The 15,321-nt window shown below is 34.2% G+C and overlaps 1 protein-coding gene across 4 annotated transcripts in view; it reads left to right on the top strand.

Annotated features, from left to right (window-relative positions):
• Nucleotides 1-15,321, top strand: part of LOC106624001 (mucin-2) — a 117,455-nt gene that overhangs the window by 93,184 nt on the left and 8,950 nt on the right. For all 4 annotated transcript variants that reach the window (XM_036362705.2, XM_036362703.2, XM_070108049.1 and 1 more), the window contains one exon: nt 8,349-9,317. In XM_036362705.2, coding sequence (XP_036218598.2) covers nt 8,722-9,317 — 596 coding nt within the window. In that variant the 5' untranslated portion in view covers nt 8,349-8,721. The remainder of the gene's footprint in view (nt 1-8,348; nt 9,318-15,321) is intronic.

Below are 15,321 nucleotides of genomic sequence, written 5' to 3'. Positions count from 1 at the left end.
TTGATAAGGATCGGGTGTCAAGTGTAAATTTTGTAAGATATAATGCAGTGTAGCTTTTATTGGGCACTTAAGGTAGATTCTGTCTCCAGGGTGCTTACGCTTTGCATACATATATACATTACTTAAGTCCTGGATTTTACATAGCATCTAATCACCCATATAAAGAAATGTAAATTACACTCACTTATATAATTTGGTATTCATGTTGCCTAGCGCTTATGTATGTCAGTAACATGGGCAAAAAAGGCATTGTCACGTTTCCAACAAATTGCAAAAGTAACCGCACAAGTAAGAAAAGTGTCAGATCTTGAGGATTTCAACTTTGTTTGCTCACATTTATTGTTTTGTATTGGCATAAGCATACTTGTATTAATGCAATGAATTTGTATGCGTTGGCATGTAGCATGTGTGGCATGGATTTGCGAATCACTGTAACAAATAGCCAATCGGAAAATAATGTCCTAAACAAAGTGGAGACAGGGATACAGAACGGATTTTCTCCATAGCTTAGATAGAGACATATTTGAGACTATTGTAGCTTCTTCTTTCGAAGGAAGCATTTAGAGTATATTTGTATGGAACCGTTTGTTAGTGATTGTCAAAGTTTTTGCAAAAAATGTTTAACCCTGAAAGCAGAACAGCTTATTTAGAAGCTTGATTAATATTTTTGCTTAGAATTCAAATTCTCAGTCTGTAAAGCTCATTTATTAAGGGCCCTGAAAAATTATTAGAATAAATTACAGAGAAATGTTGTATCAAATAATTCATATACTATCTTATATGTATAATTTGGTATAAAGATGGTATCAAACTGCCCTTTATTCTTATTCGCGCTAATATTGAGATGAGTAATACAAAATCGTTCTCGCTCTAGTTCCAGCAGTGCTAAATCGCCCGATCTTGGAGGCCACGCCATAGGACCACTATGCGTGATTATTCGCTCACCAAATGTTTGCTTTAATAAATCGATTATTTCGTGGCTGTATGGGATGTAGCGCGAACTTGACGGAACCAAAGGTCATGCACATCTTCATACCCCAAATACAGGCACGTAAGCGTTCCCCAAAGACTGTAACATTATAACTAGCTTCTTTTTGAAGAAATATGAACCAATAATTCCCACTGTACACACGAACAGTGTCCCACATAGTGTACACTAAACAGTGACTTTTTACCGATGTAACGGCATCTTAACAATGGCTTGTGAATTATTATCACTCCAATTGGGACAATATTGTTTATTAACGTACCGATTCAACCATAAGGGAGCGACATCGCTGAACAAAATTTTTCTTGTAAAAATTGGGATCGGGCCAAATCGTTTTGGTAATAAATTTGCACAATTTGCAAACGTTGTTCTGCAGTAAGTATTTTCTTTATGAAATGGCCAAAGGAATTAAGTATAGATCAAGTAATAGCTGTCAAAAAACCAACTGCGAAAGATGTAGTGCCTCATTGAAGACCACCCGTCTAAAACAACACCAATTTAATTTAAATTTTTAATATACGCCGATATAACTTTTATACAAAATGATTGCTTTAATACATATGTAGTTCTAACTCCTTATGATAAAAGAAGGGCGATATACAATTGTAGGTTAGGTTAAGTTTCGGCGGTAATTGCTACAATGGAAATCACGGCGCTCATTAATACCATTCTGTGTGGAAACAAAACTCTTAGACATGAATCAAAAGTTCTTCAGCTATCAAAGAAGCGCTTTGAATATATTTATTGTGGGGTCTAAAATCGATTTCAGCAATTTTGCCTATTTCACCAAAAATATGACATCCAAAATATTTTAATCTGGCTTACACGTTATATGCAGATATATGAGAAGTTTTTGCTTTTTAATATTTTTTTTTACATTGAAGTTAGTATTTATTTGTTATAAAAATGGAGAGTTTTGAAACTTTTCAACGCTTAAGATATTCCATTTACACACTTGCCTTAGCAATACTTACTTAAAACAGTTTTAAACATAACAAATTGTCTTAAAATCGTTGTAGTTGATTTTTTATTACCATCACAATATACATAGCTATACACGCTAGATCCAACAAAATGGCAAACAGTTTTGTTTTTCGTAAATATATATAATATTTTTCTTTCTGGCATTACTACAATTTTCATAAACTTACACATAACATTTCCAGCTGGTACAAGATTTTTATACATTCATAGCAAAAAAAATTCCTACTTTAATGTTTTTAGATTTTATAATAAACTTCAATAGGCGTATGTACGTAAACTATTATATGACATACCTACATATGTTACTCTCCCCTCATATAACTACTGCATTTATATAACGGTTTATTTATATCCGAAACATTTTTGACAGCAAAGGCTTTGAACTGTCATTTGGGTATTTTAAATGCGAATTCTGGCACTGTTATTAACATATTGCTTTGCATTTAATGCCCAAATGACAAACCCAAAAGTACTTTATGGACAGGCGAGCTAAACGATGCTGCTGAGAAAGGGTTGACGATTGGGCGAAAGAAACAGACAACTGATTTAGGATTCATAAAAGCGAATTTATTTTTATGCATTCAATTGAAAGTGACCAGAAAAAATATATACGTGTGTCAGTTATAGTAGAAATTGCTTTTTGATTTTATAAACGAATATTTGAATGCTCTTTAATGCATCCAACAAATGAAAAGAAAAACTGCTTCATCCATTTTGCAATTTATTAAAATGGCAATCAACTAGAAATATAAAATGACAAAGAAACACTTGAAGTTTTGATTAAAATTTTGCCTCAACCAAAAGTAAATACTTACTTGCAACAATCTATCAATTATATACAGCTGACGAGCATACAAAATCATAACTTTAAAATCCGAAAACTAACAAATACCGACAAGCAACTAACGGTAGAAAACGAAAGAAAATTAAAAAAAAATGTGCTGAAATTAAACCGCAAGGCATTTACCCAAAACGCAAATCTCTTGTGATGCCATAGACTAAGAGTGCACTCACGAAAGCGCGCTGGTAAGCGGCGGTGGCAACTCGGCTGCATTGGGGTTGCGTAATTATGCTAATAAGCTTTAGCCAACACCACCAAAGCAGACGCGACACCAGCGTTAGCATCTCTATTTAAAGCGCACACCCACACACACACACGTAGACACAGCCACGCCAACTTCTTCACAGCACACCGGGTTTCCTGTTGCTGCGCTTAATTGCCTACAATGCATTCTATTGTACGCCCAACAACAACAACAACACTTGCGAACAGCTGTGACTGCGGCAACAACACCAGCAATAACAGAGGCATAAGTATAACATTAGCGGTTTGGCGCAGCGCTCAAGTGTCGAAATTGGAGAGATTTGCTATAGAGTGCTGAAAATTGGTAGAAAAAACGAGCGCAAAATGGAGATAAAATGCCTTTTCTCTGCTGTGCTCGCGTTTGAAAACTTTGAGACAGTTTTTGTGGTTTGCCTAAATGCTTTTGTCGAGCATGCGACTGTTAGGCTGTTGTTGACAAGCGTGTCGGTGCTTTAATTAGTGCTAAACTCAGAGGATTTGCGACGAGAAGCTTTTAAAACGCGGAAAAGTAGAATTTCGTGGACTTTTTTGTATAATGAGAACAAAAGTGAGTTCTCGCATTTATTCAATTTTTTATTTTGTTAGAAATACTACTTTTACATATAACTTGAAGTCTATTAATTTAATAAGAAAAAAACCACATAAGATGGCGTATGGCACCAAATTAAGTAAGCGGTTAAACTTAAAAAACAGAAGTTAAACGCTGCTTTTGAATTTACTAAATTTTATTTGTAGTATTCGAATTACTATTTCTCAATTTAAATTAAAAATTGTAATTCGTTCAAGGAATTAAAATTGAAATTAGGTACAACATCTTTTAAGAAATATAAGTTGGCTTTAAATAATAGCTGTCTTCAATTCACACCTTAACTGCTGCGCGCTACTCTCAAAAAATGAACATGTAAAAGCAACCACAACATCTTCGAGTTAAATTGATATAAGGGGGTCTACATATACGTCACTAGGATGCTATACCTCTTTATTGCTACCAAGTTTTGTTTCATTTTAGATCAGTTTTATTAGTATGCAAGGCTCATACGAATTTCTCTCAAATATTAAATTACCATTTAATTTTATTGACATTAAAAACTTATGGCTTGAAATAAAGCACAGTTGTTTATAGATATTAAACGTAAAAAAACTAAAATGTTACTATTTGGTCTACAGCTACAGTATCGGACAAAACATTTGCAACTAGAGCGAAGTACACGATTTTTAGTCTCTTACAATGCCATTTTTTTTTTACGTTTTGCTTCTTGTTTCTAAATTTACATCATTGAAGTTACATATTTTGAAATGTTTGTTGGGATCATTTTTTTCATTTGCCTCTTATATTATATTTGAAAACAATTTAAAATGTATGTCAATCCACTGCGACAAAACAATTGCAACTCTATTTTCTTAGCTATATAACTGTAAAAAATAATGAAACTTCGTTTCTTTTTCAAACCAAATTGAGTTTGTATTGATTGAAACATTTACTGAGCATAATTTTTGCGCTGAATTTTTTTCGAAAACACGTTTTAATTTTAAATTTGTAACGAAGAAAGTAATGGCTCCAAATAAATTTGGTGAAGCGCTGTAAGCACGTGATATTGATGATGATAAATACAAAATTCACAATTCTTCAAGCTTTCGAATAAATTGGCATTATATTAGAAACAAAACTGTCACAGTAGCGCATCGTGTAGGCCGACCAAAAACGAGACTGATGAAAAACTGACAGCGCAATTGCAAAAGAGTTAAAAAAAAGTTGCAATTTAAGAGCGTTCTGCCATTGGTAAAGGAGATTAGGTACCAATCTGCTCAACAACAGTCGCTCGTCGCCTGAATGACGCTGATTAACACAGTTACCGGCACGCGAAGAAACCGTTTATTTGCTAACGTAACGCAGTTCGCTAAAGATCATATAGAATGTCTGATAAGGTGGAAAATTGTTCTTTTCAGTGATGAGTCCAAATTTAATTTGACAGGAAGTGATGACGTGTGTTACGTTCGACGCCTACGAAACAAACGTCTTAAAAATTCGTATTGTCTGAAAACAGTCAAACATAGTGGCTATGTTATGGTCTGGGAATGCTTTTCGGCTTTTAGTTTGGGGTCACTTCATAGTGTTAATGGTATCATGTATCGATAAGTCTACAGACACATTATGAAATGCGTAATGCTGCCACTGTCTGAAGGGGAAATGCCACTTAAGTGGGCCTAATACTATCCTTGTGCGTCTTTTTCAGTATATGTTATTTATTTGAAGAGTAAACAAAAATATTTATACTCATGCGACATGTTGCTACAGAGTATAACAGGTTTGTTCACCTAACAGTTGTTTTTATCGCCTGAAACGAATCGTTATAGACATACAAGACTTGTAGATCAGGATCACGAGACGAGTTGAAATCAGAATGTCTGTCTGTCCGGCTGTCTGTGAAAGTTGTAACTTGAGTAAAATTTTAGATATCGTAATGAAATTTGGTGCACATGTTCCTAGCAAGGATGAGTTCGTAGATCAGCGTAATCGGACTACCCCCAACTTCCATATGCTACTTATAATGATTTTCGTTATTCTAACAATTTTTATTTCGAATTGTCGGTCAGTAAGTATTAATACCATTTATATATATTTTTTTTTCGTTTGGGCTTTTAATCGTTTAAGTTGATCAAAATGTGTGATATTTTAGTAAAATTAGGTGGACAAGTTTTCTTAAAAAAGTATGTGATTTAGCGCTAAATTACAATGGGATTGGTCTAAATCTCATATCAATAATATAATGACTTCCGATCATCTGGTTGACGTTCTTCACGTCAACTCTATACTACTTTATAGCAATAAAACTAAGTCAAAGTTTATGGCCTTCAATATAAGTGGTATATTCACCAAATTCTATGGCAACTTATTTACGATTTTATCGAATATTGGGTGTCTAATTCGTTCGCAAGATTTTTTCTACAAGTTCTGCCAGCATCTGGAAGAATTTCGTGGGTTTTGATTCTTGCAAGTTACAAAAGTGTAAAATGTTCGGTTACATCCGAAACTTAGCCTTTCCCTATTTTTTATTGTGCCTGGAAAAGTGTTTTTGCGAGGAGTTCTTTCCCATTATTCTACTATAAAGACCACAGCTGAAAGTCACCTAAATGTATATGGTCAATATGCTTTAGGCGAGCAAACGTAGCAAAAGCGGTTTACACATTTTAAAAGTTGTGATTTCGGTTTGGAAACTGAGGGACTGACAGCATTACTCGTTGAAGATTATTGCCAAATATAAAAGAGCTTGCAGAATGTTTCGGAGTCACCCAAGCCACCACTTTAAAACATTTAAATGCAGCCGGAAGTATTCAGAAGCAAGTGAATTGGGTGTCATATGAATCGAAACCAAAGACGCTGAAAGACGATTTTGCATGTCAAAAATGAACGCAATGGGGTCAGGATCCATTACAACAACCCTAAACCCAAAAAATCATGTTGTGGAATCAAAAGAGCGTTCTTTACTATGAGCTTCTATAACCGAGTGAATCCATTAATGGGGAATGCTACCGACTACAACTCTTCAAAAGAAGCGAGAAATTGCCAAAACACGAGTGAAATTCGCGATTAGAAACGAGGCTATAATTTTTCATCAAAACAATTTTCAGAATTATTTGAAAAACAGGCTAGGAAATTTTGGCTCACCGCCTTAGAGCCCCGACCTTGCCCCTTCGAACTACCCTTTGTTACGGTTGATGCAGAACTCCATCATTGGAATACAGTTCATATCAAAGCAGGGTATCAAAAATTTATCTGAGTCATTTTTGGCGGCCAAACACCGCAGTTCTTTTGAGATGGAATCCTCAAATTGCCAGAAAGATGGGAAATGTTATAGCTTCAGATGAGCAGAACTTTGAATTATACTATTTGTTTTTCTTAAATAAACATTTAACTCAATTACTCATGCGTCTGAGTAGATGCTGATAGTAGTAGTTTGATCAACTGGTATAGTTTGTTCGATTCGCTGCTCTTAAATGTTTGACTAATCGGCTTATTATCTCCACTTGCTTCTTTATAAATTTTCATTAAGATTTGGACTTTTAAGAACTATATATTGTAGATCTCAAAGACGAAATTGACCGATTAAAATTTCCTTTCCATTGATTTTATATAAAATTCCTTGCACATTCCTATAAAATTTATTAACAAACAAATGTAAAAAACATAAACTTCATTATGTAAATAAATGAACAGATCCGCACCAAAAAGTTTTCATTCATTCTAGTTCCTTAATAAAAGATCAAAATGAGTTATGTTCCCACAACAATTTGCGTTACAAAACTGACTCTGTCTTATATCCAATGAAGTACTGTTAACTCGTTTGTTGATGCTTTTAACACAACATTATTCCTTCACTTATCTCAATTAAAAGTAATAACGTACCCAACAAAGGTAGTATAAGTTCCACGACTCTATTTACCATATAACTTAACTGCCGAACTAATTGACATATTCGAAGCTCATTTTCGCACCGATAATAAAAACATACCGACACTTAATAATAGATGAAATGTCATGTCAACTCCACTTCCAATAGATGAAATGTCATGAAATTTTTCCTGGAAATCGATAAAGGATAGCAGATTTTAACGCACTAGTCGACATATAGATGGCGTCACTAGAGTTTACTTTGTTACTTTTTTACTGTTTACTTCGGAACGCACATTGTACTATAATATATTTATGTTTATCATTTGTTTGCACGCACTTCATTTGTTGTCAATCATCATTTCTTTGACACTTATATACTCCCGGGCCTGATAAGCGGCTCGCCAGTCAACGCAGATTAATTTCTATGCCCTATTGACGCAATAACATTGATGCACAACCCACAGAGACGAGAAAAAATTTTAAACCAGGAAAATGAGAACTTCGAATTAGAGTGGGAGGGTGGTGGGTCGTATATGATGCAAATCAGTTACGATAAATGTTTAATGTCAATCAGAGAGATTACCACTTAAAAAACAATGCCTCCGGTAAGCCGCTGGCGACGATGGCAGAAAAACAAACAACAATCGGGCCATTGGTTGACTAGACAACCAATATGGCGCGCAAATTTAAGTGTCAAAACTGTTTACATAGGTATTTTGTTGTTGCGTCACTGCTTGGTGTCTTATGTTTGCTTAAGTGCCACAGGCGCGCTCTGGCTTCGAAGTTTTATCAAGTTTATTTCACTTATTTTGGCTGTAATCAGGTGCCAATGCTTTTTTGTTGTTTTTTCACTTTCGATTCACATTAATTAATTTTAGATTTTTTTCTTCTTTTTACAGATTTTCCATTATTTTCACTGTTTTATGTGGACCCAGCGAGCAGAGCTACTTACTTTCGGTACACAATATTTATAAATATTTAATAAGGCATTTGAAGGCAACAAAAAAACACTTTTGTTAAGCAGTAACATAAACACAAAAGGCAAAGCTAACACAAAGGAGAAGAAGGCTACCGAAAAATAAAGCAAAGTCGCCAAATCAAGGAAGAAGAAATTTGAAAACAACCAACAACAACAAACGATTTTTACAAAGGGAAAAGAATCACACTTTCAGTGTAACAGAAATATTCTGTTTTTTTAGGTTTTTTGTGAGCGTGTGTGCAAAGTCGAAGGTTTTGTAAGCGCGAGGTCGAATTATCACGACCGCAGCGACAATGCGTCCGAACGTGTTGTGGCTGCTGACAGCTGTCGGCCTGCTAGCAGTGACCACTCAAGCGGCGCACGTACGACAGGCGAGCAGTAGCAGTGGCGACGGCAGCAGCTATGCAAATGATCCACGACCCGATGCTGTGAACGAGGAAGAGAGCGATACATTGGGCACTGGTGGTGCCTACGAATTTCGCCTGCCACAACCGCAGATAAACAAACAACAGCAGCAACAGCGTCCGCAGCAGCAGCAGCATAAAACAAAACGGCCCAACACCACCGCCACTTATGTAACCACAACGAAAACGAGCAGCACCAGCAGTACTAGCGGTAGCACTGCTGATAGCACAACCAAATGGTCGACTAAACGTCCGGCGAGTTCCACCACCAACGCGAGTGGTAACAAAGTGACCAGTGCTACTTCCTCCGTCACCACGATAGCAACTCAGCAGAGTCAGCAACCCGGATTTGCCTACAATGTTTCGGTGGCTCCCCAGCAGGCTTCCTATCAGCTAACTACTCCAGTTGTGTCTAATGACGAACCGGCGTTGACCCATAGCAGTGAGAATGATGATGAATCGTCGAAGAAAATTATCGGTTCCAGGTGAGTGTATTTTACTTGACTCTGAAACTTCCATGTGCATAGGTTAGAAAAAATGTAAAATTATTTAAAGAGTTCGTAAGCGCGTTAAATAAAAAAGATTACCCAGAGGTAATTTGTTGAAAATAATCACTCCATTCAAAAAGTACTTTAAAAAAGGTTTTCACCATTTACCATAGTTCGTTTGAACTGGTTCTTGTTAAAATTGTTATGTTTAACACTTAGTTATTCGATTTCTTACGATTAATGATATTAATCTTCAACTAATTAATCGGATTAATCGGAAGTTATGAAATTAATCCATTGGTAAATTGTATGAGTTTGGAGTGATATTCTTATTTTCTGCCAAAAGATAATTCTAGACTCAAATCTTTTCGGTTAATCCTTAACTAATCAATCGAATTAGTCAGTAGCTGTGTAGAAGCAAATCAATAATCGAATTCTTTCGATTAAACTTTAACTGCTTAACCGGGTTAATCAGCAGTTGTAACTAATTCTTGACAATAAAAATTAGTCCACTGGTATATTACATGACTTTCGAATGATATTCTCTTTTTCCTGCAGAAATATAAATCAATAATCGTATTCTTTCCTTTCATCTTCAACTAATCAATCGGATTAAGCTGTAGTTGCGAGCCATTGGCAAAATATATGACCATGAAATGATATTCTCTGTTTCTGGATAGCACTTCATACAAATTTTTTTTGAATTGGAAGAATGGAGGAGTGTTTCGGTAACTATTTATAAATTAATTCAATTAGGGACTTATGAGAATTAATTCGAAACAAATACAATAGAGACTGTACAATACAAATATTTATCTTGGGGTCTTTGGAATAATATTTTTTCCATGAAGTCGCGCTTCATCGCTTACCCTGTGCACAATGTTTAACATTTCTAACCACGATCTGATGTCTGAACTAGTTAACCAACATGAACTAGTAAATTATAAATTAACATGAACTAGTAAATTAATAATTAAAATTGTTACACAATTTACATTGATATTCAATACAGAAACTAAGAATCTAATAGCTAAACTCATCAAGAGTCAGCACACATTCCCTTTATTTAAATATACCGAACTCCGAAACATATTTTTTTATAGTCACAAACCGTTTAAATTGCAATTATTTTATACACCTTAGTATACTGTTCTTTCATGAAGTAATTAACGGCGGTCTGCTCTTGAATATATTTCATTTATTTTTAAATTTCTTCTCCTTTCAAATATGCAAACTTTTTCCTTCGTTCTTTTCTTTTATTTTCTACCTCCCCCTGCTACTTTAGCTATTGTCGGTTAAAACCAGCGCTTCGCTCACTTTATCGATTAGCTAAAAATTTCGGTTGTTGTGGCAACCCTTCATTATGAATTTATTACTTTTATTACAGTCTGCTTTCAAGTAGCTGGCCAAAAAAAAACTCGTGGATGAAAAGTAATTGACAAAAAATTTGTTTGGCCGCTTTAACGATGTGACCTTATAAAAATATTCGTATTTTAATTAAGGACAAGAAATTCTACGACAACGCTGGATAGGCTAAATGGAATTTCATTTAATTTAGGAGGATCTTAGCCGAGAAAGGAATAAACTTTCAAAGCATTTTAGTATAACAGGAGATTTAGTGTTTATGAATATCTACCAAATGTTCTTAATCAGAGTATATATTATATAGTATGAACTTTACAACTGCTAAAAGGTTAACCATTTAAAGCATAGAATAAATATTATTTGAACTGTTTGTGGTGGATTTCTTATACAGGGTTTTCCAATAAAAGTGATATGATTAAAAAACACAGTAATTGTTAAGGAAATGGAAATTTTTTCTATTTAATGGGAAGTTCAATCGATACAATTCAGTTCTGAGTATAGCATCAAATGGCCTCCTATCAATATTAACTTCTAAAGCTTAACTGGTTTCTTGCTAAAGACCAATGACTTCAAATAACTTCCAATAAGTAGCTTAATGGTGTTAACTCACAATTTCTTGGAGGCCATTCAATGTCACAATTTCTTGAAATTATCGAATCTCCAATCTTTTCCCGTTTGTTGCACTTTCTGTGTGGCACGTCGGCCCGTTTGCAAATAATCAAAATCAACTTCTTCCAAAAGGTTGGTTATGATTGACAGTAACGGTGTCACCAGCTTCATTTCAAAATAAGTACGGACCGATGATTCCACCAAACCAAAAATCACACTAAACTGTCAAATCAGGTGAAAGTAATGGTTTTTCGCTCCAGAATCGACAGTTTTGTGTATTTACAGCCAGATGAAAGTGAGCGTCATCGGAGAAGATGATTTTCTTGAAAAAGTTGCAGTTGGAGAAGTATTGTTTTGATAACAAAATTGAATAGTTTGTAAACGTTGCTCTTGCGTATAACTTTCCACAATGAAATTGTAAATATTACTAAATACAATGAAAAAAAATTACGGATCATCCTCATTGGAATACCCTGTTATGCCATAAACTCATGTTTTAGGTTTCAGACTTCCAGTTTATGAAGATCTGAGAAGTGTTCTTTCTTTCTGAGTGTATGAAATATGAACTAAACAAGAAAAAAACGTTAACTTCGGTTGCACCGAAGCTATAATACCCTTTACAGAACTTGATTCCTATCGTTAAATTTGTATGGCAGCTATATGTTGTAGTGATCTGATCTGAACAATTTCTTCGGAGAATACATTGCTGCTTTAAGTTATAATCCGTGTTAAATTTCGTGAAGATACCTCGTCAAATGAAAGAGTATGCCATACAAGTACTTGATTCCAATCGTTTAGTTTGTATAGCAGCTATATGCTATAGTAATCGGATCTGAACAATTTTTTGGGATATTACATTGTTGCTTTAGACAATAACTCGTGTTTAATTTCGTGAAGATATTACCTTAAGTAAAAAAGTTTCTAATACAAGTACTTGATTCCGATTGTTCAGTTTGTATGGCAGCTATATGCTATAGTGGTCCGATATCAGCAAATGAGCAGCTTCTTAGTGAGAAAAGGACAGGTGCAAAATTTCAGATTGATAGCTTAAAAACTGAGTGATTAATTTTTTTATATACAGACAGACGGACAGACAGATGGACATGGCTAAATCAACTCAGCTCATCATGCTGATCATTTATGTATATATTTTATAGGGTCTGCGCGCATTTTTGTGCGTAACAGTTACTACTCCATAGTGTGTTAGCTAGAGTGTTAATAACCGATCGATCAAACTATAATTATTTTTGATTCGAAATTTTACTTAATGCAGAGTATGCAAAAACCTCTTTGGTCAGTATTTGTAACAATTTCTGGTTTACAGTTTATTGCTTTATCTTCCTGTTACTGTCCAGCTTAGGACCAATTTCATTACTTAGGTTCTCCCGTCATAAAAATGATGGTGCTTTCAAACATTCAAGCATATGTGACCTATATATGAGAGAGTTGAAATTTCATAAATTGAAAGCCTAGCTTAGAACATAATTGAAAAGCAGCGAAAACACAAAAAATTAACTCGCAGGATTCGTATCCATATTTAATCTGCCATGTTGATCGAGTCGCGTATCAAAGCACGCACACACACACGCCTAGCAAACACGCGCGCACAACCGACATCAACCGCAGAATAGCAGTGCCCTTCTGGCGTACTGAGTTCATCTATGTATGTAAATAGGTATATGAAATTGCAATAGCGGCGATGCGAACGCTAACTACTCATGAATATGCAAAATGTTTGAGAAAATTACGCTTGTGGTACCGATGCTGGCGTTGGCAACCTAATGGAATGCATGCGCACGCGTAATATTTGATTTGCCCAAAAGCACAGTATCGAATTTCAGAATTTCAGAAACTGGTCACCCGCAGATATGCACTCGTTCGTGAGCGACATTTGAGTACACTGCCGCTTATGGCTACTACACGGTCATGCCAGTCAACAGAGTCCGTGACTGTGGTGAAATACAGGATGGCAGTAGAAAACTGTCACATTTGGAAAATTGAAATCAATGTCACAAACAGTCAATTTCTATACATGAGACAAAGCATGCAACTGCCGGAGATTAAAAAAAATATCAAAATGGATGGGCTTCAATTAAAAGAATAGTTTTAGATATAAATTTCGTAAAATTTTTTATTTATTTATACTAGCCATTTCATGTGAATTAAAATCACTCTGCCTAGTTCAGCTGGTGACATCATTAAGAGGATTGTTAAAGCTTACAGAATCATCGTTGTGTTAGGTAACACTTCTCAACTGTGGGAAAAACCTATATTTTACATCGTGCGGGTGGGTAAAATTTTTCGATGTTTGTTGCGCTAGTATTTTGCTGTTCGATAACATTTCGATATGGAAATGTTGTTAAATGATGCGATTTGAAGATGATGAGATGTAGTAATAATATAATATAATTCGGTGTATTAAATTAACATGTAAATACGTAAAGTATTGTAATATATTTTGAATCAACGTAATGTAACAAGAATTGAAACGATTTGATTTATTGTTTTGCTTATTGTGATTTGTTATAGAATATGATTTATCCTATAATGTGATGTGATGAATAGATGTGTTAATATTGTATAAGAATGAATGACATGTGAAAATATTTTCGATCATATAATATGAGTGGTAATTAGTAAGGATCTTTTTCTCAATGCGATGTGATGTCATATATTATCATTTGATATAATTTTCTATGCCGTAAATTCAGCATATGTGATGTAATGACGAAATAATTTGCATATAAAAGTATTGTACATGATCTTAATTTTCATGAAATGATGTTGTTACATGTTTTCTAATATAACGTAATGTGTGTATTTTATATGCAGTGAGAACATTTGATTATATTTTTGTGATGTGATTTAATGTGGTCTAATATATTCTATAATGCGATGGGTATGATATACTTTAGTATGATGCAATGTATTATTGGTTGATAACAGTTTTTATGAGTAGTATATATATTATTTGTGATATAAAGTGAGGTGATTGCCAAATGATTTCATTTATACCATCTCGTATTATATATACATTATAATAATTTATATACACTTTAACACGGATATAAATCTTTTTTGGAGGGTATTGCTTGCATGTAGTGATGCATCACACCTTGTGTTCATATGAAGATTTTAGAAATCGACATCACATCATATGGTGATACAATAAGCTAGAGCACTCTGTCAATCACATCTAAATAGCGGCTTTTATGATAAGATGAGTGATCACATATTAATTAGTCTATATAAGTATTTGGTAATAGAAATCACATTACGTATTGATAATTGCATGATCGGTTGTCCCATCTTTTAGGATGATCAATCAAGAAAATCATATAATGAGCGGTTTTATATCACATTACAAATACATTTTTTTTCAATTGGCGACTATCTAAATAGTTAATTAAATGATATGAGGATATGTTGGAAATATGCTTTCGTGATCACATCATATTTAAAATTCATTTCAAATCACAGCGAATCTAAAACTAAATATGTTTCAATTGAAATCACAGCCAATCAGAAGTTCATACGAAAAGCACATATACCGCAAAAAAACTAAACTCAATAGGTCATGTACTAAAAGTTATATATCGCCAATTGAAATCACATCCAGCAAACTGTATATCAATATAAACCAAATGATCAAGTAATATAAGTATAATAATATAAAATATGGATGTGATATCCCGACATCAAAATAAGAGATAAATGAATACTACTATGAATATGCTGAAATCATGTCAAAATGGTTAAATTTGGAAAAAAATTAAATTAATTTTAATTTTAAAATAACTTGCAGACGATGATGTTATTTCGAGAAGTCCTTATCCCCGCTTTTTTAAATTATTCTTATACTACAATACTACGAAAAATGAGCACAACTATATTCCATTCGAAATATAAAAATCTCCCATTAATATACCTAGAAGTCTCACTTTTGATAGGCACATTGTTGCTCCGCTTGCTTATAGAATTTCTAAATAAGTTAATATTTCACTTCTCAAAGTCATTGAGCAGCTGT

This window comes from Bactrocera oleae, chromosome 4, assembly GCF_042242935.1.
Source record: "Bactrocera oleae isolate idBacOlea1 chromosome 4, idBacOlea1, whole genome shotgun sequence".
Classification (NCBI taxonomy): Eukaryota; Metazoa; Arthropoda; class Insecta; order Diptera; family Tephritidae; genus Bactrocera; species Bactrocera oleae.
The sequence above is the reverse complement of the archived record's forward strand: the minus strand, read 5'-3'. Positions and strand labels throughout refer to the sequence as shown.